The sequence below is a fragment of the Electrona antarctica genome, assembly GCF_951216825.1.
Source record: "Electrona antarctica genome assembly, chromosome: 16".
Classification (NCBI taxonomy): Eukaryota; Metazoa; Chordata; class Actinopteri; order Myctophiformes; family Myctophidae; genus Electrona; species Electrona antarctica.
This window is the reverse complement of record NC_136797.1, coordinates 14119283-14142137: the sequence shown is the minus strand read 5'-3', so window position 1 is coordinate 14142137 and position 22855 is coordinate 14119283. Positions and strand designations below refer to the sequence as shown.

Below are 22855 nucleotides of genomic sequence, written 5' to 3'. Positions count from 1 at the left end.
GTAGAAAGCCTGTCTCCTGGTGACTCCCTGGGACACATACAGTAGAAAGCCTGTCTTGGTGACTCCCTGGGGCACATACAGTAGAAAGCCTGTCTCCTGGTGACTCCCTGGGGCACATACGGTAGAAAGCCTCTCTCCTGGTGACTCCCTGGGGCACATACGGTAGAAAGCCTCTCTCCTGGTGACTCCCTGGGGCACATACAGTAGAAAGCCTGTCTCCTGGTGACTCCCTGGGACACATACAGTAGAAAGCCTGTCTTGGTGACTCCCTGGGGCACATACAGTAGAAAGCCTGTCTCCTGGTGACTCCCTGGGGCACATACAGTAGAAAGCCTGTCTTGGTGACTCCCTGGGGCACATACAGTAGAAAGCCTGTCTCATCTGGTGACTCCCTGGGGCACATACAGTAGAAAGCCTGTCTCATCTGGTGACTCCCTGGGGCACATACAGTAGAAAGCCTGTCTCTCCTGGTGACTCCATGGGGCACATACAGTAGAAAGCCTGTCTCATCTGGTGACTCCCTGGGGCACATACAGTAGAAAGCCTGTCTCATCTGGTGACTCCCTGGGGCACATACAGTAGAAAGCCTGTCTCATCTGGTGACTCCCTGGGGCACATATGGTAGAAAGCCTGTCTGTCTTGGTGACTCCCTTGTTTTCACTTGTGTGACAATACAACATTCTATCTTGAGAACCTTTTTTTTTTGTCGTGTGTGTCTGTGAAAATACAGTAATTCCGTTCTCCATTGCACATAATATTAGTATGTATGAGGAGAACGCTGCACGAAAGTACACTGCTCTCTATGACGGCAAGTTCGAGTTTCAAGTTAAGGAGCTCAGCTTTGATTGTCGGAGTGCAGGAGGAACAGAGAGAAGATAAAGAACAGAGTGGAATTGCGTGCGTGCGTGCGTGCGTGCGTGCGTGCGTGCGTGCGTGCGTGTCTTACGGTACATCCCTTCTTTAATTTGGGTCAGTGCGGTGCAGTTCACATAATTAATATTTGCGGTGCAATTATTCAAGGTCCATAAGTGTAACATTATTTTTTTTGTCCGGCTCCTCCGACATTGTAGCAGCCTTACTAATAGTAATTTCCCCTGGCATCAATAAAAGCAGAGTCCGTTGATTCCTTTAAAGGAGCATTCAGTGATTTGGGTGATTTGGAAAACCACCCAGTCCGCCCCGGGTAACAAAATGTGCACATGCACGCTCTACAGTGGGGGGAAGTGCAACAGGCCAACAGCATGTGCACCAAGGCCACTCGATCATGATTGGATGAAGGTTTTGCCACCCGCCACCAAAACTGAAACTAGGGTTTTTTGACCCCAGGGGCTCACTGGGGACAGGGAGGAACTCCTTATATGGTCAGCACACTCTATAGTAGGGAGGATTATCCAGAAAAAAAGAAAAAACAAGTGATATTTGAATTAAGTCAAATCACTGAATATACCTTTTAAAAGGCTGCTGAAACCCATTTTTCATGCACGTTACCTTGTAATGTTTTCGAATCTTCTGTGGTTTCTTATATTATCTATAGTTTTTGAGTGGTGCAACCACTGCTATAGACTGCTACAGTATGTCCCTGGGTCTGTCCGGCCCTTTTTGAAACCAGTTCCTTGACTTGAAGTGCTCTCGGGAGGTTCCCTCGTCAGGAAGTGTACCTCCAGCAGTATACCCAGCACCCTAATCAAGTTCCCTTGATTAGGGTGCTGGGTATACAAAACAGTTTGGAAATACACTCGCCCTCCTTGTGCAGAAGCAGGAAACAGACACCATTCGTTGCCATGGTTACCATCGTTACCATCATGCCATTGTGTTATTTTGTTTGTACAGTACAGTTATATTGCATTGCATCGTGTATATGTTTGTGTGACATGTGGATTTCATTAATATGGACATTTAAAAGGAAATACAGCGTGACTGTCTAAAAGGACATGGGGTGGGGTAAATAAAGAGCCCTTGTGAACATCAGTTGGAGCGTTGTCTATTCTGCATCGTATGAAGATTGTTTAGGAGCAGTTTATTTATCATTTATTTGTGGTGGTACTTACATTTGTAGGTCGCGGTTTCCATGCGGACAGAGAGCAGGGCTGCACAAGGCAATCGAGTCTAGATCGGCATAGACTCGCTCTTGAGGGCTTTATAAGCCACTTCCACTCAAGGTTGCTTGGTTTCGAACGACACATAATATGGCGCAGCCTCGCGTGAACGCGCATATCGAGGGCAAGTGTGTAGAGTGGCGAGGAGGCGGTTTCAAAAAGAGGGTCCCTGTGTCCCTGGGTCTGTCCCTGGGTCTGTCCCTGTGTCCGAGCACAAAAATAGCATTATAGCGTTTGTTCACCACCACGTGTCACTGTTGCACAACCTAACACACAGACACACACACACACACACACACACACACACACAAACACAGGCCAGGGTCCAGGGCCAGTACAGTACAGTACAGTACAGTACAGTACAGTACAGTACAGTACAGTACAGTACAGTACAGTACAGTACAGTACAGTACAGTACAGTACAGTACCTCATTTTGGCCCTTCACCATATGATCCTGTCCACATCCAGAGGCAGTTCTCTCAGGTTTTCCATGTGGTGGCAAAAGGGTGACGTAAAGTTTTGCCTTGCATTGCCTGAATTCTAGTGATTCTTAAAACTTGTAAAACACAAACCCCCTAAGGGTTATTTATGATTGGGCAAAAATGCTATTATCTCTAGGATATTTTTTGCAAACTATTTAGCACATAGCACACAGTCAAATTGACTTGTGCATCCAGTGAAACCGGTTCTGAGCTTCTTAAAGGACACTCAAGCTACACTCGATTTATTGATGGAAATAAATAACAATAAGCACGTTTAATAAAAAAGGTGGAATTACTGCTGCCTTTATTTATTCAAATGTATACATTATATTCTAATAAATTGGAATATAATACATATTATATTCTAACCTCCTCAAGGACCCCTGGAGGTCCCCATACAACTTTGAGAACCACTGTAATGCTACTTTTATCAGCTGCACCAGGCCCATTTTGTGGGCCCCCAGAGAGTTTTTAGTACATTTTCAAATATACAATACTATTTATACTATGGTTTGGCTGAATACGTGATGGTTATTATTCCGAGCATGTACTGTAGCCCGTTGCCCACTGTGCCCAGCTATTATCAACATTTTAAATGCAATGCTGTGCCTGCCCCTGAGGACAGATGAACTGCCCCTGAGGACAGATGAACTCCATTGCTTGCATAAGTCCAGAAATGTAACTAAACCTTGACGGATAATAATTATTATGTCTAGTTTAAAAAAAGATGTGCGCCTACAGTATGTATGGTATAAACTTGCAATGCAGTTATAGTTATCTTTTCCGAGCTGCAGTTTACAGTATAAACACAAACATACTTTTGTTAGGCACATACTGTATGACAGAACACACACATGGGCCATTAATACAGACAGTCCAAGAGTCATACTTACTAACCAGCTGGTTAACAGCACGGACTAGAGAACTATCACAAAAGCTGGTATAAGAGTATTGTAACTGTACTGTTATTTACCCATATATGGAGCGTGTCTTGAGTGTACAGGGTTTGATGAGGTCAGATCAACATGGACGGGTGGGGTGAGATCAACATAATATGGAATGTCAGAACAGGTCGGCTCCATATATGGAGATCTAAGGGTCTACAAGCTCACAACGCGTCGCAAGCTTGTAGATCGGCTATTTTCAGCATGCAGCCAAGTGTAAAATGACATACTGGATCTCCTGTCCACTAGTCCCTTCCTAACATTTTAGTCCAGTTTTTATTTGTTGACGAAATTGTCAGTAGGCCTATATTTAGTCATAGTTTTAGTCATCATAGCTTAGTTTTCATTTAGTTAGTCCACTTACAGTTGGAGGCCATCGATATTGTCCTTTTATTTTTGCTGAGGTTTGCGTGATCTGCGCAAAAGGACAGTTAACCCATTTTGGGCGGGAACCCCTTTTGGTGTTTTAAACATGTTATAATTTAGCTATTGAAAAATAGCAGATCTACAAGCTCATAGCGCGCCACCGAGTGGCGCGCTACGAGCTTGTAGGTCTGCTATTTTTGAAAAATCGTGAAAATATTTATTTCAGAAAACTTAGGATTTAGAAGGATTTTTTTTAAATTTTGAGTTCAGGCCTAAATGGGTCAAATGATAAAGGACAATATCGGTGGCACCCAACTGTAGCTTTCGTCAGTGGAAAGAAGGTAGTCGACGGACATTTTTCGTCTTAGTTTTAAAGTCGACGAAAACACAAACACTGCTATTTGTCAACATCATATTGTATGTATTGTGCATTACAGGACTGGGCGAAGGAGGAGTACAGCGGGGGGTGTCCTGTTAATGTCATGGCACCGGGCCTGCTAACGTATTACCACCCCAGCCTGAGGACACCCTGCGGCAGGTAATCAGCCCTACTACCTACCGGTGGCCCTCGAGGCCCAGCATGATGCAACGCTCTCTCTCTCTCTCCCTCTCTCTCTCTCTCTCTCCCTCTCCCTCTCCCTCTCCCTCTCCCTCTCCCTCTCCCTCCCTCTCTCTCTCTCTCTCTCTCTCTCTCCCTCTCTCTCTCTCTCTCCCCCTCTACCTCTACCTCTCTCCCTCTCCCCCTCTCCCTCTCCCTCTCCCTCTCCCTCTCCCTCTCCCTCTCCCTCTCCCTCTCTCTCTCTCTCTCTCCAGGGAGAAACTTGCTCCTTACTCTGACGTGTGTGTGTGTGTGTGTGTGTGTGTGTGTGTGTGTTCTCTCTCTCTATAGGCCTACTTATTTTCTTTAAAGAGTAATTGGCTGTCCAACCCCCAGTGGTGATTTTCTTTCCTTTATTGAGATAGCAGGTGTGTTCCTGGGGAGATAGCATGGGGCTGCATGCCAACAGGAGAAGAATCTCTGGTGGGATTCTATGCTAGGCCTTGCGGGGGGATAATGTGGGTCTTTTTCTCTCTCAGCCAGCCCGGTTTAACAATTTTCACAATCTCTGGGCGTTCGGTAGCAGCGTCGGTTAGCAAGGGAAGCAAACGTATATGCAGTGGGAGCACAGCAATGTGCTGTAAAACGCCCACCTGTCATTTTGTTGAGCGCATTCTTATCTTTGTTGATACAGGTCTTTGTGATATGAATCTACAGGATACACAGTATCGTTATGATGTATGTCTGCCTTTTTTTGTATGTCCTGTATATGTCCTGTTTTTTTTATACATAAAAAAAAACAAAAAAAACAAAAACATTCAGGACGGGAACCCCTTTTGGTGTTTTACTCCTTCCGGATGGGAACCCTTTTTGGGGTTCTTGTTGCTATAGTATATGGCAATATAATTTTTTTTTGTTATATTAACCCCCCCCCCCCCCCCGATGCAAAGATTTGAGTTAAAACCTTTCCCTCTGAAAGAATATATGGTCATGCTCGTAGCGCGGCACTCGGTGATGAGCTTGTAGATCTGCTGTTTTTCAACAGCTAAAGTATAACATAATGCTTAAAACACCTAAATGGGTTAAGAAACCCCCACACAAAACACCTGAACTGCAGGCTGCCCGCCAAAGATCTCTCACATAACCCACTCCACAGTAAAACAAAATCCTCAGTTTTCATCTACTTCCAAATTGAGAGTACAAATGGAACCCAAATCTACAAGGGTCTCTCCGAAGAGGGAACAAAGCGGAAACCAAATGGACCACCCTTGCGCTCTCTCTCGTCGGAGCGTTTTACTGCGTATACTAGACTCGCCGTGTGCCTAGCGAGCAGTGACCTGAGCAGAATGGAGAGCAGCAGCAGTGATTATGCCCCCGCTAACATACATTAGTCCAGTTCTAAAGAAATGGACACGGGGCCAACATGGCATTCTCATGGGACGACGGCCCTTAAACCATTCTGGGCGGGGAACCCCTTTTGGTGTTTTAAGCATTATGTTATACTTTAGCTATTGAAAAATAGCAGACCTACAAGCTCATAGCACGGCTATGAGCTGCTATTTGAGCTGCTATTTTTTTTGCTATTTTTTAAAAATCGCGAAAATGTGGCACAAATCTTTGAATATATAGGGTCCCTGGAACAACATATTTTCAGATGGGGGTCGGCAGCCAATTACATATAATTTTGGGAGTCCTTGACATGAAAATGTTTGAGAACAACTCGCATAGACACATGGGGTTTTTCAGAAAACTGTGATGATTTAGTAAGGCATTTGTAGAATCGTCCTCCAGGTCTAAACGGGTTAATCCATTTCTAATGGCCTGTTAGGAGATGCACAATGCCGAACGAATGAGAGAGAGGGAGAGGTGGATAACGAAGAGAGGCAACCGGAGTGGGGTTGTGGGGGCTTCAGGGAATGCATTTCCATAATGACATTACGTCCACGGGGAGAGCACAGGGAGCTCATTGCATAACGCGACTAGAAGACGAGCCGCGGACGGGAGCGTTCCTACCCCCATACAGGAGATGGATCCTCAAGGACATACTGTTGTCCTTGACACACATAACGGCCACGTATGTAATCAACAAAAGTCCACTTCGGGTTGCTTTTGAAAAATGACAATTCGCAGTTTGCTGCGTTTACGCGCGATGAAATTCGGACATTACCAATTTTGACTCTTAACCACATCGGCCCTAGCGTCCGATAGGGACGATAGCCAAATTGTGAAAGAACACATCTCTGTGTTTACGTACGTGTGTATGTACGTCTTTCGCCCCGAACTGAGTGAGTGAACTCATGCTTCCTTCAATGCAGGCCGCTTCTTATCACCTGACAGGGGGCAGGAGTTTCCCCCGTTGGACGGAACACGTTAGTTCCTTTCCCCTACCTTCAGGTGACAGGCGCCCCGGCTGACATGGGGGAGGCAGTATAGAGATCAGGATTACAGCATGTTTTGTGTGAGGGAACCTACCCTAGGGGACACGGGGAGAACATGTGAGGGTACCTACCCTAGGGGACACGGAGAGAACATTTGAGGGTACCTACCCTAGGGGACACGGGGAGAACATGTGAGGGTACCTACCCTAGGGGACACGGGGAGAACATGTGAGGGTATCTACACTAGGGGACACGGGAAGAACATGTGAGGGTACCTACCCTAGGGGACACGGGGAGAACATGTGAGGGTACCTACCCTAGGGGACACCATGTGAGGGTACCTACCCTAGGGGACACGGGGAGAACATGTGAGGGTACCTACCCTAGGGGACACGGGAAGAACATGTGAGGGTACCTACCCTAGGGGACACGGGGAGAACATGTGAGGGTACCTACCCTAGGGGACACGGGGAGAACATGTGAGGGTATCTACCCTAGGGGACACGGGGAGAACATGTGAGGGTACCTACCCTAGGGGACACGGGGAGAACATGTGAGGGTACCTACCCTAGGGGACACGGGGAGAACATGTGAGGGTATCTACCCTAGGGGACACGGGAAGAACATGTGAGGGTACCTACCCTAGGGGACACGGGGAGAACATGTAAACTCCACACAGAAAGGCCCTTTCGCCAACCCCACCCAGAACTTGAGCACTGATGACGCGGAGGAGAGGACACGCCCACAGCATCCCTGGTGGTAATCGAACCCAGGACCTTCTACAGTAGCTGTGAGGCACCACCGACTGCGCCACAGCACCCCCGTCTCCCACCTCGTTAAAAAAGAAAGATAATCAGCATTATACAACAGGTCGTTTCGCGGAAGCACTCGGATTGGTCTTCTAGCCATGGTTCAAACGAGCACCACTCCACACCTAATCAAAACAAAGAATTCAGCTGCTCTGTTTTCCCAGAGCGCAGCAAACTCGGTGGCTAGGCTAGCTAGTTTATTGGGACATTTGTGGTCGTATTTCTTTAATGACAGATGTAGTCACATCTGTCATTAAAGAAATACGTTTTTTCAGCGATTTTCTTAGTTTTAAGGGTAACTGTTATATATATATATGCATATAATTTATGCATAAATACCGTGGGGTCAATTTATGCTTGGTGCTTTGCTCCCTTGTACATGTGCACTCTCTCTCTCTTTCCCTCTAAAACACTCTAAAACACCTGCAGGCTCGTCCCTGCAGCATCGCAGGCGTGCATTAATGACGTTCAACCACCCCCTCTTGTGTAATATTGCTTAAATCGTCACTTAATTGCGGCGTGACGATGCACTCATCATGACACAAACGGCAGTTTAAATTCATGTGAATTTATCGCACAGAATAAACGCTGTGAACATTATGTTCGTATTGCCTTACTCTGAATATACGCTCTTGACTGGGTAGATTAAAATGGAATAAAAATGGTCATTAACCACAGGACTTACAGGTCAGCAAGTGACGCTAATACATAGTGATGTGAAGGGCCATGCCAAAGGGATCATAAGGACAATGCCATCTTCAGTCATTAATTGCACTGTGCTGCATGTGTGTAAACATTGAATGTGAATGTAACAGATCCCAAGGCAAAGTAAACAGCCTAATCGGCTTATTTACTTATTCTGTACAGGGGTAATAATGGCATTGCAGTGTGCATATTAATGTTGGCTAATGATGCCCTGATGACTGGCAGGGTATGATTAGTATTTCACTCAAGCTAATAAGTGTTTGCCTATACAGCCCATTTGAGGCAATTCTGGGTCGTCTGGTCAGAGCACTTTTCTATTATTCCTAAATAGATAACATTTCATAAATGCGAGGGAGCGTTTTAGAGGGAAAGAGGGAGTGCACATGCACAAGGGAGCAAAGCACCAAGCATAAATTGACCCCACGGTATTTATGCATAAATTATTTATTTGATCCATAATGCAAGCAGAATAAACACTTTGTGTAGAAAGCAGTAGGTAAGAAGTCAAAAAGTCAAAAAAAAAAAAAAGAAAGAAAGAAAGAAAAAAAACAAGTGTTTGCTCACCCATGCTTTCCACTATGGTCCAGGCCTACATTTCATCTGAATGGTGAACAGTCTTTATCTGTTCAAATAACCAGTGTTTCATTGCTAGATTTGCTAGTGTTGCACTAATCCAGTTTCCTGACAGAATTTCATCCTTTTTATTTTTCTTGCACCTGGACTGTAAGATAAAGCAGCATGTCTGCCGGTGGCAGTCGATCATCTCACAATGCAGTGCGTCGCTACTACATATAGTCAACGTGTAGATCTGCACTTAGAGAATATCATGCACGCATTTCCCAAACAGAAGGCATGTATTTTATTCAGTATATGATCAAAAGATAAAACCCACCTGTGTGGAAAAATGAGGAGGGTGTATATAAAAGCAGGGGCATGGTTATCCACTGGTGGTGTTTTTGGCAGCAAATTTTGGTTTTAGTTTTAGTCAGTGTCTTGAATAGTTTATTTATTTTTAGTCACATTTTAGTCACCCGGAATGTTTTAGTGTTAGTCTAGTTTTAGTCGACTAAATCTACAGTTGATTTAGTCGAACATTTTTTTTTTTTGGCGGGCCTTGATGCCATCGTAATGACAGTTTTTACACTTGCTGAAAATAGCCGATCTACAAGCCCACAACGTGTCGTGCTGCGACGCGTTGTGGGCTTGTAGATCATCTATTTTCAGCATGCAACTAATTGTAAAATGACTTATAGTGGATCTCTTGTCCACTAGTCCCTTCCTAACATTTTAGTCTAGTTTTTATTTTTTGACGAAATCAACACTGTTATCCATTATCCACCCCAGCAAATCGAACCGTGTGTGTGATTTACGTTTCAGGATCCATTGGGCAGGAACTGAGACGGCCACCCGTTGGTGTGGCTACATGAGCGGCGCGGTGCAGGCAGGACAGCGGGCGGCTCTGGAGGTCCTGGTTGAACTCTGCCCCGTCACTCTGACCCAAAAGGAGCGGGAGGAGGCACAGCAGCAGCAACACGAAGACACAGACTTCCCAGCATGGCTGACGACGACACCAGAACCGTCCAAATTCGCGTACCTAAGCGGAGCGGTGCTTGTAGCGACACTGTCCGTTAGCACTGCTCTCCTACTGGCTCGCCCTCAGCTCTGCCAGAAGTGGATTGCACAGGGCCAAGGTTTAATGTGGAGATGCTTGACCAAGTGTAATGTGTTCCACTGGTAGCAGAAGCTGATGGAAATAATAGCTGACCGACGTTGACCGAAAGGTACAAATTAATTGTCCAGTCTTGTTCATGTGGAAAGTGGACTGTCGTTGAAACCAAGGGCAGCAACATGCCCACAGGGGTGCATACTTTGTTTAGACTAGTCATTGGTTAGACATAAGGGTTGGGAGAGGGTTAGGTTTAGGTGTGCTGCCCCGTGGGAGGTTAGGGTGAGGGTTTGAGATAGGTTGTAGTTGTAGGACTAATGACTGGTCTAACCAATGACTAGTCTAAACTAAGTACTGTCTAAACTAAGTACTACAGGCTATAATTTGTTCATCTCATACCAATAGATGTACTGTAGGCTACTCATTCACAAAAGGCAAAGGCAAAATTGGCATTTAATCAAGAAAGAAACTAGTTCCTTCAGGAGCTGGTGACAGTTCAGCGTGTGAGGTGGCACTTTAGCTTGCGTCCCATAGCCCAGGGGTTCCCAAACTGTGGTGCGTGCACCCCTTGTGTGAACGCCCTCTAGGGGACACGTGACATGAAAAGGGTAATGGGGGTTTTTATGGCGTTATTTAGCACAAACAGCAAAAATCCGGTAAACCACTGTTGTAAGGAGATGTATAGAGCAGCTGCATGTCTCTCAGTGCAGTGACATTCTGTTTCGGCCAAATACAACGAGACTTAGCGTTGGGGGGGGTGCGTCAGCTAGGTCAGGAGGTAACGGGATGCACGCCACGGCCAAAATAGTTTGGGGGCCGCTGCTATAGCCCATGCTATTGTGAAATAATGTGATGTAGTGTTATTAAAGGAGCATTCAGTGATTTTGGTGATTTGGAAAAAAACCTGGTCCACCCGGTAACAAGATGTGCACATGCACACGCTCTACAGTGGGGGAAGTACAACAGACCAACAGCACGTGCACCAAGGCCCGCCCCACTCGATCATGATTGGAGGAAGGCCCCTCTCATCCTGATTGGATGAAGGCTTTGCCACCCAAAGCCCAAACCGAAACTAGGGTTTTTTGACCCCAGGGGCTCACTGGGGACAGGGAGGAACTCCTTATATGGTCAGCACACTTTATAGTAGGGAGGATTATCCAAAAAATAAGAAAAAATAAGTGATATTTGAATTAAGTGAAATCACTGAATATACCTTTAATGTATTTATGTAGAAGCTAATCTGGAATGAAGTAGCCTTTTGTCAGTGGGCTGTATTGATGTGTTGGGTTTCTCCTAGTCTTGTTGTGGGTTGTATATACAGTAAGTACTGTATTATATTTTGTTCTGTGCATCTGGCTGAAGGTTTGTTTTGTTTCTCCTGCCCCCACCCACCCCTAGACTAAATAAATAAATACATAAAGTCAATTACATACATACTGTATGTTACAGTATACGATTGGAAAATATCGTCTCACGCTCAAAGACTGGCACTCTTCATTCCACTTATCACACACGTGGCCTACTGGTTTTCCACATGCACTGTAACACATTTTATATAATCTATAGCCGACATGTATAAAATGTATACATTATTTTCCATTCATTTCTGTGGATGTCCGTGAAAATTAAGTAAGACCCAAAGTTGAGAAACGCCACTGAAGGTGCATACTTTGTAGCCTATATTTACATTGAACAGTGAGAGAGTACAGTAGTAATCATCTGCTTTACAAATATTGTAGAAATAATATACTATACTATACTATAATCAATTGTGTACAACAGATGAAAGAACAGAAAATGTAGGCCTACTTTGATTCTCCAAAGAGACTTTCTGCACACCCCTCCTCTTGACTGCAAATTATGTTAATTATATTAAATGACCCGTGATGTAAATCAAGCGGAGATTAATTCTGTTGGAACAAATAACTTCCTAAGGGAAAAGACACAGGGGAAAAATATCCTTCCTAATTGAGTGGACAGGCTCCTGCGGCCTCATTTGAATGTATCCAAGATGTTCTTTAAGACAAAAATAAATAAATGCAGATTATGGGAAGAACTATAATGTCTTTAAGTGTGTTACATTTAGGGTTTGAGAAATCGTTTTCAAAATAAAAAATGCCTTTAAATAATGGTTGTTGTGACTTAAATTTCCATTGATACACTCTGGGTTTCATTGAGCCCATAATGGTTGGAGCCTCGCTGAAAAACGCTGTGCACTTTTCCAGCAAAACCCACTCAACGAGCTTGGCGCACCGCCCAGATCAAGCCATCCTCTCAAGCACACACATTCACCAACCTACGCATGTACTTGTGCGTACACACACACACGCACACCTGCATCTGTGATCGCACTCACTCACACACCCACATGCACATGTGCATGTACACTAAACGCCCACACACTCGGAGATAAGATGGATGAGCCAGTCATACAATGATAACGTCCCAGGGAAAGTGATTTAATCGCTATCGCTGGATTGCACAGTTGATCGAAAGGTTTTTTGTCAGTGCCCATTCCTCTCCTCGAGGGATATCTCAAACACCCACCGGTCATTGGACAGCAGTCTGTGACTCCATCAGCGCCCTGGCTTGTTATTTGTCTTTGTTATCACTAGCTTGCACGGGATCAACTGCTTGTTCTCCCTGGCTTCATTTAAGCTGGTCCAGATTGAATGAAAGCCAGCGGGCCACAACATCTCTTTGTACATGTCAGTTTTTGGACACCATTCAAGTGACTGATTTGGTCATTTTGGGTGACCGCCACAAGAGCAATGGATCCCTCATGGGCCTGACTCACTCACTGCAATGTGTGTTGTATACTGTATGATTGCTTTTGTTTTACTAGTCGCACCTGACTTCATGGAGAGGCAGAGCAAAGCCGAAGGGTGTGCTATTTCGGGGACTCTGGCTGAGCTGCTCGGCGGTTCCTTCTCGCGATATATGTCATCCCCAGCTTAAGGCATGCATGTAGTAATGTGGTATCTGGGGGGGATTGGCAGTTTGCCTTGTCAGCTGCTGTTCTGTGGTCATTTAATGCATTCCGATGGTCGGATTCAGTGCCGGGTTACACCATTGTAACTTGGTAAGTGATGAGCATTTCCTTGAAGGCTCTCTGTGAAGGTTATTCTGTCTGCCTCTTGGTCTGCCTGAGGATGTGTGTGTTTGTGGGCGTGAATGATGACACCAAACATGGCATGAAACCTCCCCCTCCGATGCAGCGTGGCCATCTCTCTCCATTTCAGACATAAGAAAAAAATCATCAGCTAATTGCAGACTAAATGGTACATTCTGGGGCCAACTGGTGTGTGAAATGAGGGGCAACCCTTGCTAACACCCTCACAATTGTACTGTACCTTGGAGAGGAAAATGAAAAAATTGGCTCCCAAACATTTCCAAACCTCATCCACAAAACATATGGGCAAATTCACCTTCCAAAGCACTGCTACCCAGGCGTGGAATGCCCTCCCCCTTCCCTCAAAACAAACAAATCACTGACTTCCTTCAAGACAGGCCTACAAATTCACCTGTGCATACTGTATATTTCTTGTTTAGAGGAAATTCACATGTTTTAAATTATTATTGTTATATCAATTGTTGTTAATGTGTTAAATTATTATTCACGTCATGTGTGAGTGGATGGGACCCGAATGGAAACAAGGCCGCAAGGTCTTTCTTTGGTGAAATCCTTTTTGGACAAAAATGCCTGACTGTACATTGTGCTGTTTGCATTTATATGTTGCCTAAATAAAATTCATTTTACACTTGGTTGCATGCTGAAAATAGCAGATCGTGAGCTTGTAGATCGGCTATTTTCAGCATTTTATTTATTTATTTTATACATTTGCAATTGCTTGCTGTATAGGCCTATAGCCTACTTCTATGTCATCATAGCGTGTGCTTGGTGTAAAAAACAAACAAAAACACATTTGGGGGTTCGGGGGGGTATGTTGGTGGCCCAGGGGCCCTTTATCTCTAGATCCGCCTATATGCTCATTGTGCAGAATGTCCCATTGAAAAGTTTTCAAATGTATTAAAAACCCTTTGAAAATAGCAGCTGTACAAGCTCAAACAATGCGTCGCATTGCGAGCATTTTCAAATAACTGTATGTGGGAATCCAGGTGAATGGTGCACCTACTGCACCTGACCTAGTCACATGACCAGCAGGAAGCACAAAAGTCTTGTTCCTGAGAGCCATTTTGACTCTGCTGCAGGAAATGGTGTTCCAGCTCTCATGCAGGGTGAAGGAGAAAGCACATGGTAGGCCTCGTTTGTTGTGGCTAATGCTGCTAATGGCTTTTGTTTGGTTGAGCACATGCCACTGGCCCCATTTACATGCAGAAATTCATTTGGAATGAATGGATTAATTCCAGTCATCAGAATAAAAATCACACCCGTGTGAACTGAGTGGTGTAAGGTTTTATATAGCATGATCAGCTGTGGTCTGACGTAATGTCTGACGTAATGAAATAAGGTAAGGTATTATGTAGCCTGATCAGCTCTGATCTGACGTAATGAAATCACACCCGGATGTGATTTCACAACTGGCTTTTTCTGCGCAGAGAAAATGACCACGGTTGCTACGGTCATCCAGTTCACCCGGGTGTGATTTAATTACGTCAGAAATTATTTTGAACATAGCAACCATGGTCATTTTTTTATGCACACAAAAGCCAGTTGTAGGAGTGGTTTACACCACTCAAAAATGCTCATGTAAACGCCTCAATTGGAATAGAATATCCCATTCCGAATGAATTTTCATTCTGGTCTGGAGGGGTGGTATATACCGTTTGAATCGGTATAGATCACCATATAAACACTTTATTCCGAATGCTACTGGGAGTTTGGAATAGATGTATTATTTTACACATGTCTGCCCTTAGTAGACTATAGTGCTTTATGCCCATGTCCAAGCAGGGATGGCCATTTGGAGACATTTTATGTGTGCAGAAATGTGCTCTTTTACCCATTAGAAAAATACAAATACACCAGTTTTTTTCCCCCCATAATAAAATGCGCTATTTACAAACCCATCGGTGAATTACAGTGCCATTGCCAATTGCATGTATGTGTATGGGTGTATGGATGCTGTGATTTTAGTTCTGGGTTGTTTTGGTCGCGTGTGGTTGCAGGGACTGCGCTTCAAAATATATTTGTATTTTATTTTATCAGATAATAGATGTTAGTGTTTGTCAGTTATTAATTTCTTTTTTTTTCTTCCACATCTTTGCAGTGACACATTGCATAATACATACATGTTATACATAGGTACATGGTGTTATTCATTTCTTAAGGGATAACAGTTATGGGTTGGCCATCTCTATAGTCCAAAGTTATATTCCGAATGAATGCTTCGTATGAAGTGCTCTGCTGCTGTTTACCTAATCAATTCTAACTTGCCAATCAAAAAGGTTAGCATTATTCAACAAGAGTTCAAGGTGAATGTGTTATCAGTATCTTTTAACTTTTTTTTCTTTTTTTTTGTAACAGTTTATGGTCTTCGCTACTCCTGCACAAACAGACAGAGAGCAACGACCCACTGCGCGAACAGAGCACCAAGAACCCACTGCGCAGACAGGATGGAAGACCCAGGATCGATGGAGAAACATCACGGTGAGTACAACTCGGCATCCCCTGCTCTCTCTCTAACCGTGCACAAACACCCAGCATCATATTTTATATTCAGTTCATGTGCATTGTGCAACTAGTGTGGCCGGAAACATTAGATGACGTGTTTATAAACAATGAATCTATGCAATACTAAAGAATATGTGCAGTTCCTTGATGGGGACAAACTATCTCAAAATCTAAAGCTTTTGGAAGCCGTCGTCCCACGGCCTAATGTGCAATGATTGGGCTGAGGACATGGGTGTATACTGGGGCATTAATTAATATTGATTGATGTGGTTTAGATTTTGCTGCTATGTACTTTATTTGCTTTTGGTTTGATGTATTTATCTTATTTTGATGTTTAATCTGCTGTTAGTTTAGAGGCCACAGTAGGGGCACGCGCGCACACGTGTAACAGAGAAAATGTAGTTCCACTTGCAGTACCTGTGTTTTATGTATTCTCAACCTTGGGAACGCCCCAGTTAGCTGTGATTCTGAAACGATATGAAGAAGCTGTCATAGCTGACAGTGTCATTCATTTCCTCATTTATCGCCAGGTTCCTTATTATTGTTGTGTGTAAAATAAGAAAGTGTCCCAGTCTACGTCTTGCATATCACATGCTGTGATTCTGAAACGATATGAAGCTGTGCTGGTTCTGACAGTGTCATTCATTTCCTCATTTATCGCCAGCCTGATTGTGAATAAATGGCTGCTGCCGATGCTGTCTGAAGACTTGGGCGAATTCCTTTAACACAACACAACGCAGGCGAAGTACACACCGCTACACGCGCGCGCACACACACCCACACACTTTTAAAGTGTAGTTGATTATTTGGGCTTGGTTCTGTATCACTGTCTCTGTAAGGGTAGTGCATAAAAGGGGTCACCATGTTTGAGGCCTCATGTTTGTTGAGGGGACCATGGATGGCATGGAGACATGAGGTGTAAAGCCTAGTACTTACTTATAAGAGTAAGTAAGTGTAGTTGATTTTTGGGCTTCTAAAGTGTAGTTGATTATTTGGGCTTGTTTCTAAAGTGTAGTTGATTATTTGGGCTTGTTTCTAAAGTGTAGTAGTTGCTGTTGGTTTGGTGTATTTTATTTTGATTCGATGCCAAATTTTTGCACACACACTCCCTGGATGCCAACGATGAACCTCTGCCCCAAAATTTCCAGAACGGCCTGTTATAGCGCCACCAGGAGGCCGCTTTGTGCAAAACAAGTTTTTGGACAGTACACCTACAGATTTTGTCCAAACTTCACGCAAATTGGTACACAGTCTCTCTAGAGCCATTCAACGAAACGGGTCTTTCAGATTTCTCAGACTCCATCCTGATTGGCTAAGATTGGCTTCCAAAGTTCGCAGGAGTGCTCAGTTTCAAACAAAATGCTGCAAATCATGAACACATCGTGTGATTTCCGTAAAATTGTGCACGCACATTCCCACTAGGCAGAGGAAGAAATGCCACATGAACATTTTCAACTCAGCCTCATGGTGGTTTTACCTCTAACTGCACGGATCTGTGGATAACTTTGTATGCCAACTCCCTAGAGGCCAAGAAAAAACCTTTTTTCACATCTGCTCTTTATAGCGCCACCAGGAGGCCGACATATGTAAAACACATTTTCTAATATTACTCCTTCAATCGGTACACATGCTCTCCATAGTCATGTGATGAAGAAGGGTTTGTTTGATTTCTCATAATCCACCCTCATTGGCTACAATTGGCTTCTAAACTTTTCAGGAGTAGCCCACTTTGTACCTGTTTTGTACAAATCGCCACAACTACTCAACGCAGCGTCCGATTGTGGTGAAACTGTGCATGCATATTCCCACTAGGCTTTGGAAGAAATGCCACTTGACAGTTTTCAAATCAGCCTCGTGGTGGTGCTACAACAGGCCAAGCCGTGTCTCACACACACACACACACACACACACACACACACACACACACACACACACACACACACACACACACACACACACATATTGCTCCTAAACATTTTGCCAAACATCACACACACACTCCTATCGTCCTGGTGGAGACCTGTGCCCAGAAGGGCACTTTTTCTAGTTTGGGCTTGTTTCTGTGGGCAGTGCATAAAAGGGTTGACCAGGTTTGAGGCCTCATGTTTAGCTAGCCGCGATTTGCAACTCTAGATTTTTTCATAATGGGATGAATCTAGAGTTGCAATACCCTCCATTGACTCCCCATTCATCCAATTTGCGTTTGCGATCTGCTTGTATTAAAAAACGTTAAACTTGCAGCTCTAGGCCAAGCTTGAATTATCCTCTTTCAATCTGCCGAGCTTTTGTTTCATAAAGATCCACCGTAGACAAGTTATGAGCTACTTTCTGTCAAATTCTGTGTAGGTGATTCTTTTTTCTTCTTTAGAAATTAATTTTTCCAAGTGTTGGAGTTTGGAAGCACTCGTTTTTATTAACAGGTCGCGCTACTGCCTCCTGCATTATGGGCAAATTCGAAACCGGTGGTACGCAGGGCCGTTCAGTGACTTCGACGAGTGCTTCTTGACAAAGTAGCTCAAGGTGTGTCAACCGTATGCCTCCCCCATCAGGGTTACGATACTGCTGCCTTGTGGATCGGCTCCGGGTGGTATGTGGGCCTTGTATAGATAGCATGTGCAGGTAAAAGCGGTAGTGAGTGAATTCACATTTCCGTCTTCTGCAGATCAGCTTCCACCACCTCCTTCTAACACCTCCTTCTAACACCACCTCCTTACACCACCTCGTTACACCTGACCCCCTGCTACACCACCTCCTTCCATGATGTGGTGGAAGCTGACCTGCAGAAGTCATATGAAATTTAGAAAATATATGTAAAAAATGAAAAGAAAGACATGTTTGGTTAACAATGAACGTGTCTGCTTTACTACATAAGTGTCAAATAAACTTTACCATAACAAAGGACATATGTCAACCCCACCTGCTCACCTCCGCCCCACTGGTGCTGTGGCCATCTTGGAAACTAAACACAATATAAACACTCCTAATTCCAACAATCCTTCCAACAATCCTTGATTCTGTGGCTTAGTTAATATTCTGCAGAGATTCATTTATTTAACCTAAAATGACCAGTTATCAAGCTCATTTTTTATTTTGTTTTAATAAAGTAAAATCTTTTATTAAATGGATACAATTAATTGTAATTATGGATGGGTCATAATACTCAAATATTCCAATAGTTTTTGGGGTTAAAAATGTATGCTATTATTATAATTATATAATTATAATTATTATTCATGTTTGAATTATTTGTTTTGGTTGCAAAGGTTATTGTCATTCAAACCCTGCCCACAGTAACTACAGTTTAGAGGATACCTAATGTGGGTGTAATATTTATTATTTTCTGTTTTAGCATTCTCATTGTCGTCAGGACACAGATTCTTATGTGCCACACTAACTATAGTCCCCCAGTCCCCCACTGTGAAGAAAGTGTCCTGCACTCCTCACCATAAATGTTTATTATAGTACCTACTTATTACTACCTAGCCTACTGGTACCTACTGGTAGTAATGAGTAACTTTGTCATGTTTTTCGGACGCTCCGCGACGTGCCCCCGTTTTTCCTCACGGAAATTTCCCCCAAAAACGGGGACGCGTCACGGACGTTCTAGTATTCCGCAGATGGTTGAGAAATCTGCGGTAAATTCCACGATAGCAGAATCGCGGATTCCTGTGGGGACTAATCAATGATGTCAGATAATATATAATTATTGTATTCACAATATATAATTATATTGTAATGTAGTTGCCTGTAAAATTGCTTTCTCTGGGCAGTATCTGTCTGTCCTTTGCTTTACATGTAAGGTGTCGTGGGGACTGATTGGTATGATACAGAAAAGGAGGGGTGGTTATTAAATATATTCCAGAACACTGTACAGACTCACGGTCCAGTAAGGCCTGCCACTAACTCATCGTCCGGGGAGCCACTCCCCGGAGTTTATGTCTCCCACTCTGCAGGTCCACGGACTTCTATTATGGACCCCCAGCTGCCTCAAGAGTGTGACCGTGGACCAGGCCTCTTCATGGAGCCAGCAACAGAGTGCCTGCCTGGAAATGGGCATCAAGTATCCCATGTAAGCTAAGAACCTAACCATTGAAATTTCTATATAATGAAACTATGCATACTGTAGATATTATAGTGCTACTGTATGTCTAGTGTCTACGTAAAATGCTATCTAAGTTACATAAGTTGAGTCTTTGTAAATGTGAACGTGAATGAAGACGTGAAAACTCATTGACTGCCATGTCTTTTCAGAGCAAGCCTGCCTGCCTGCAACAGAGTGCCTGCCTGCCTGGAAATAGTGAAGTATCATATGTAAGCTAAGAACCTAACAGTTGGAATTTATATGTAATGAAACTATGCATAGATACTATTGTGCTACTGTATGTCTAGAGTCACACAGATGATACCTGAGGAAAGGGGCTGGTCATTTGTGTGCAGGCCAAGACAAGCACACTGGAAAGACCTGTGGACAGGTTTTGCCTCATCTGTGAGACGGAAACTAACATTTAATGTTTTCATGAAAAAGTTTATTTATTGGATCAGTGTCTCTCCATTTGATGTTTAGCTGTAACCCTAATCCTTGTGTTGGGAATGAGAGTCCCTTGTATAGATGGCACGTGCAGGTAAAAGCGGTAGTGAGTGAATTCACATTTTCGTGTGTCTTCTGCAGTTCAGCTTCCACCACCTCCTCTACCATTTACTTCTAACACCACCTCCTTCTAACACCACCTCCTTCTAACACCACCTAACACCACCTCCTTCTAACACCACCTCCTTCTAACACCACCTCCTTCTAACACCGCCTCCTTCTAACACCACCTTCTTCTAACACCACCTCCTAACACCACCTCCTTCCATTATGTGGTGGAAGCTGATCTGCAGACTTGACTTACTTGACTTATTCCTGTAGGCTCCTAGGTGGAGCATAGGGCCGCAATCACACCCCGCCATCGGACTCTGTTTTGAGCAGTTTTCTTCAGCTGGGCCCACGATAATCCGGTCGTCTTTGCCTCACTCTCCACTGATCTTCTCCAGGTCTGTTTTGGCCTCCCCACTTTTCTTTTGCCCTGTGGGTTCCAGTCCAGTGCTTGCCTAGTGATGTCAGTAGGTTTTCGGAGGGTGTGTCCAATCCACCCCCACTTTCTCTTCTGTTTTACTACATAAGTCTCAAATAAACTTTATCATGAAAACCTTTTGTTATGGTGTATCAATGTCAGATAATATATATTTATTGTATTCACAATTATATCATTATATTGTAATGTATTTACCTGTAAAATTGCTTGCTCTGGCTAGTATCTCTGTCGGTCCTTTGCTCTACATGTAAAGTGTCTTGGGGACTGATCGGTATGATGCAGAAAAGGGAGGAGGTTATTAAAGTTTTTTTTAACCTGGGGGCGGGGGGCATATTCCCCGCCCCCCCCTGCAGGCCAAGACAAGCACACTGGAAGGACCTGTGGACAGGTTTTGCCTCATCTGTGAGACGGAAACTAACGTTTAATGTTTTCATGAAAAAGTTTATTTATTGGAAATAGTGTCTCTCCATTTGAAGTTTAGCTGTAACCCTAATCCTTGTGTTGGGAATGATAGTCCCTTGTATAGATAGCACGTGCAGGTAAAAGCGGTAGTGTCTTCTGCAGATCGGCTTCCACCATCTCCTCTACCATTTCCTTCTAACACCACCTCCTAACACCACCTCCTTCTAACACCACCTCCTAACACCACCTCCTTCCATTATGTGGTGGAAGCTGATCTGCAGAAGACGTGTGAAATTTAGAAAATATATGTATAAATATTAAAAGAAAGACATGTACAGGGTATGGTTAACGACAAACGTGTCTGCTTTACTACATAAGTGTCAAATAAACTTTACCATGACAACCTTTTGTTATGGTACATCAATGATGTCAGATAATATATAATTGTATTCACAACTATATCATTATGTATTTGCCTGTAAGATTGCTTGCTCTGGGTAGTATCTCTGTCGGACCTTTGCTCTATATTCATGTACATTTTTTGAGTGGTGCTCCTACAACTGGCTTTGTTAGTTTGTTTACGTGTCTGTCCGTACCAAAAAAAATGCGCATGGTTGCTATGGTCACCCAGTTCACACGGGTGTGATTTCACGCCTCAACTGCTTAAAACTGCCTCTTGGTCAAATGTGGTCGGTCTAATTAATCATAGTACATATGAAGCTAAATTATCCATCATTATATTACACCACCACACTGTATTTTATCTTAACATTCATATTCCACTATATATTATCTGACATTGTTATACTATATAGTACTATTACGTTTATTTCTATTGCTACTACTTGGATTTGCCTGTATTTCCTCTGTCTCTCTATTTTTCTCTCCCCCGACATGGTCGAGGCAGATGGCCACAGATTGGACTATGTTCAAAAGGACATTTGAGGTTTTTGTGGTATGGGATACACCATGTATTAGATGAGTGAGGGTGCGCATTTAAAAAGAGTAAAAAAAGAAAAGGATGGTGCCAGGAATGTCATTGGGCGTAACATGCATATAGGCACCTGAGCTCCAGGTGACCGGAATCCTATGTACCGTCATTTCCCTTGCTGAACACTCTGTAAATGTTGCCTTACATTTTACCTTTAGTGTCCCCCCCCCCAATAAAGTTGTTTTTATATTTGTTGCTTCCTCTTGCCTCTCGTAAAGCATCTTTGGGTACTCAGAAAGGCGTGATTTTCGTCTTTTTTTTCAAATCCTCAGAAATGATGAAAAACTGCATGCTGTAGTATGCCGTCTGAGATGGGCTATAGCCCATGGTCAAAAATGATGAAAAACGAGGGTTTGAAAAAAAAGACAAATAGCTCCGAGACCATGGGCTATAGTCCATGGGCTATTGTCTCGAGTGATTTTCGTCTTTTTTTCAAATCCTCAAAAATGATGAAAAACGGCATGCTATATATAGTATGCCGTCTGAGATGGGCTACAGCCCATGGTCAAAATGATGAAAAACGAGCATTGGAAAAAAAGACGAAAATCACTCCGAGACCATGGGCTATAGTCCATTGTCTCGAGTGATTTTCGTCTTTTTCAAATCCTCAAAAATGATGAAAAACGACATGCTATAGTATGCCGTCTGAGATTGGGCTATAGCCCATGGTCAAAAATGATGAAAAACGAGGGTTTGAGAAAAAGACGAAAATAGCTCCGAGACCATGGGCTATAGTCCATTGTCTCGAGTGATTTTCGTCATTTTTT

At 43.6% G+C, this 22855-nt stretch overlaps 1 protein-coding gene across 3 annotated transcripts in view; it reads left to right on the top strand.

Moving 5' to 3' along the window:
* The window catches only part of LOC306939812 (putative flavin-containing monoamine oxidase A), a 163453-nt gene extending 151480 nt beyond the window's left edge, over positions 1-11973 (top strand). For all 3 annotated transcript variants that reach the window (XM_079524532.1, XM_079524530.1, XM_079524531.1), the window contains 2 exons: positions 4327-4427; positions 9697-11973. In XM_079524532.1, the coding sequence (XP_079380658.1) occupies positions 4327-4427; positions 9697-10057 (462 nt within the window). In that variant the 3' untranslated portion in view covers positions 10058-11973. The remainder of the gene's footprint in view (positions 1-4326; positions 4428-9696) is intronic.
* The last annotated feature ends 10882 nt before the right edge of the window (positions 11974-22855 follow it).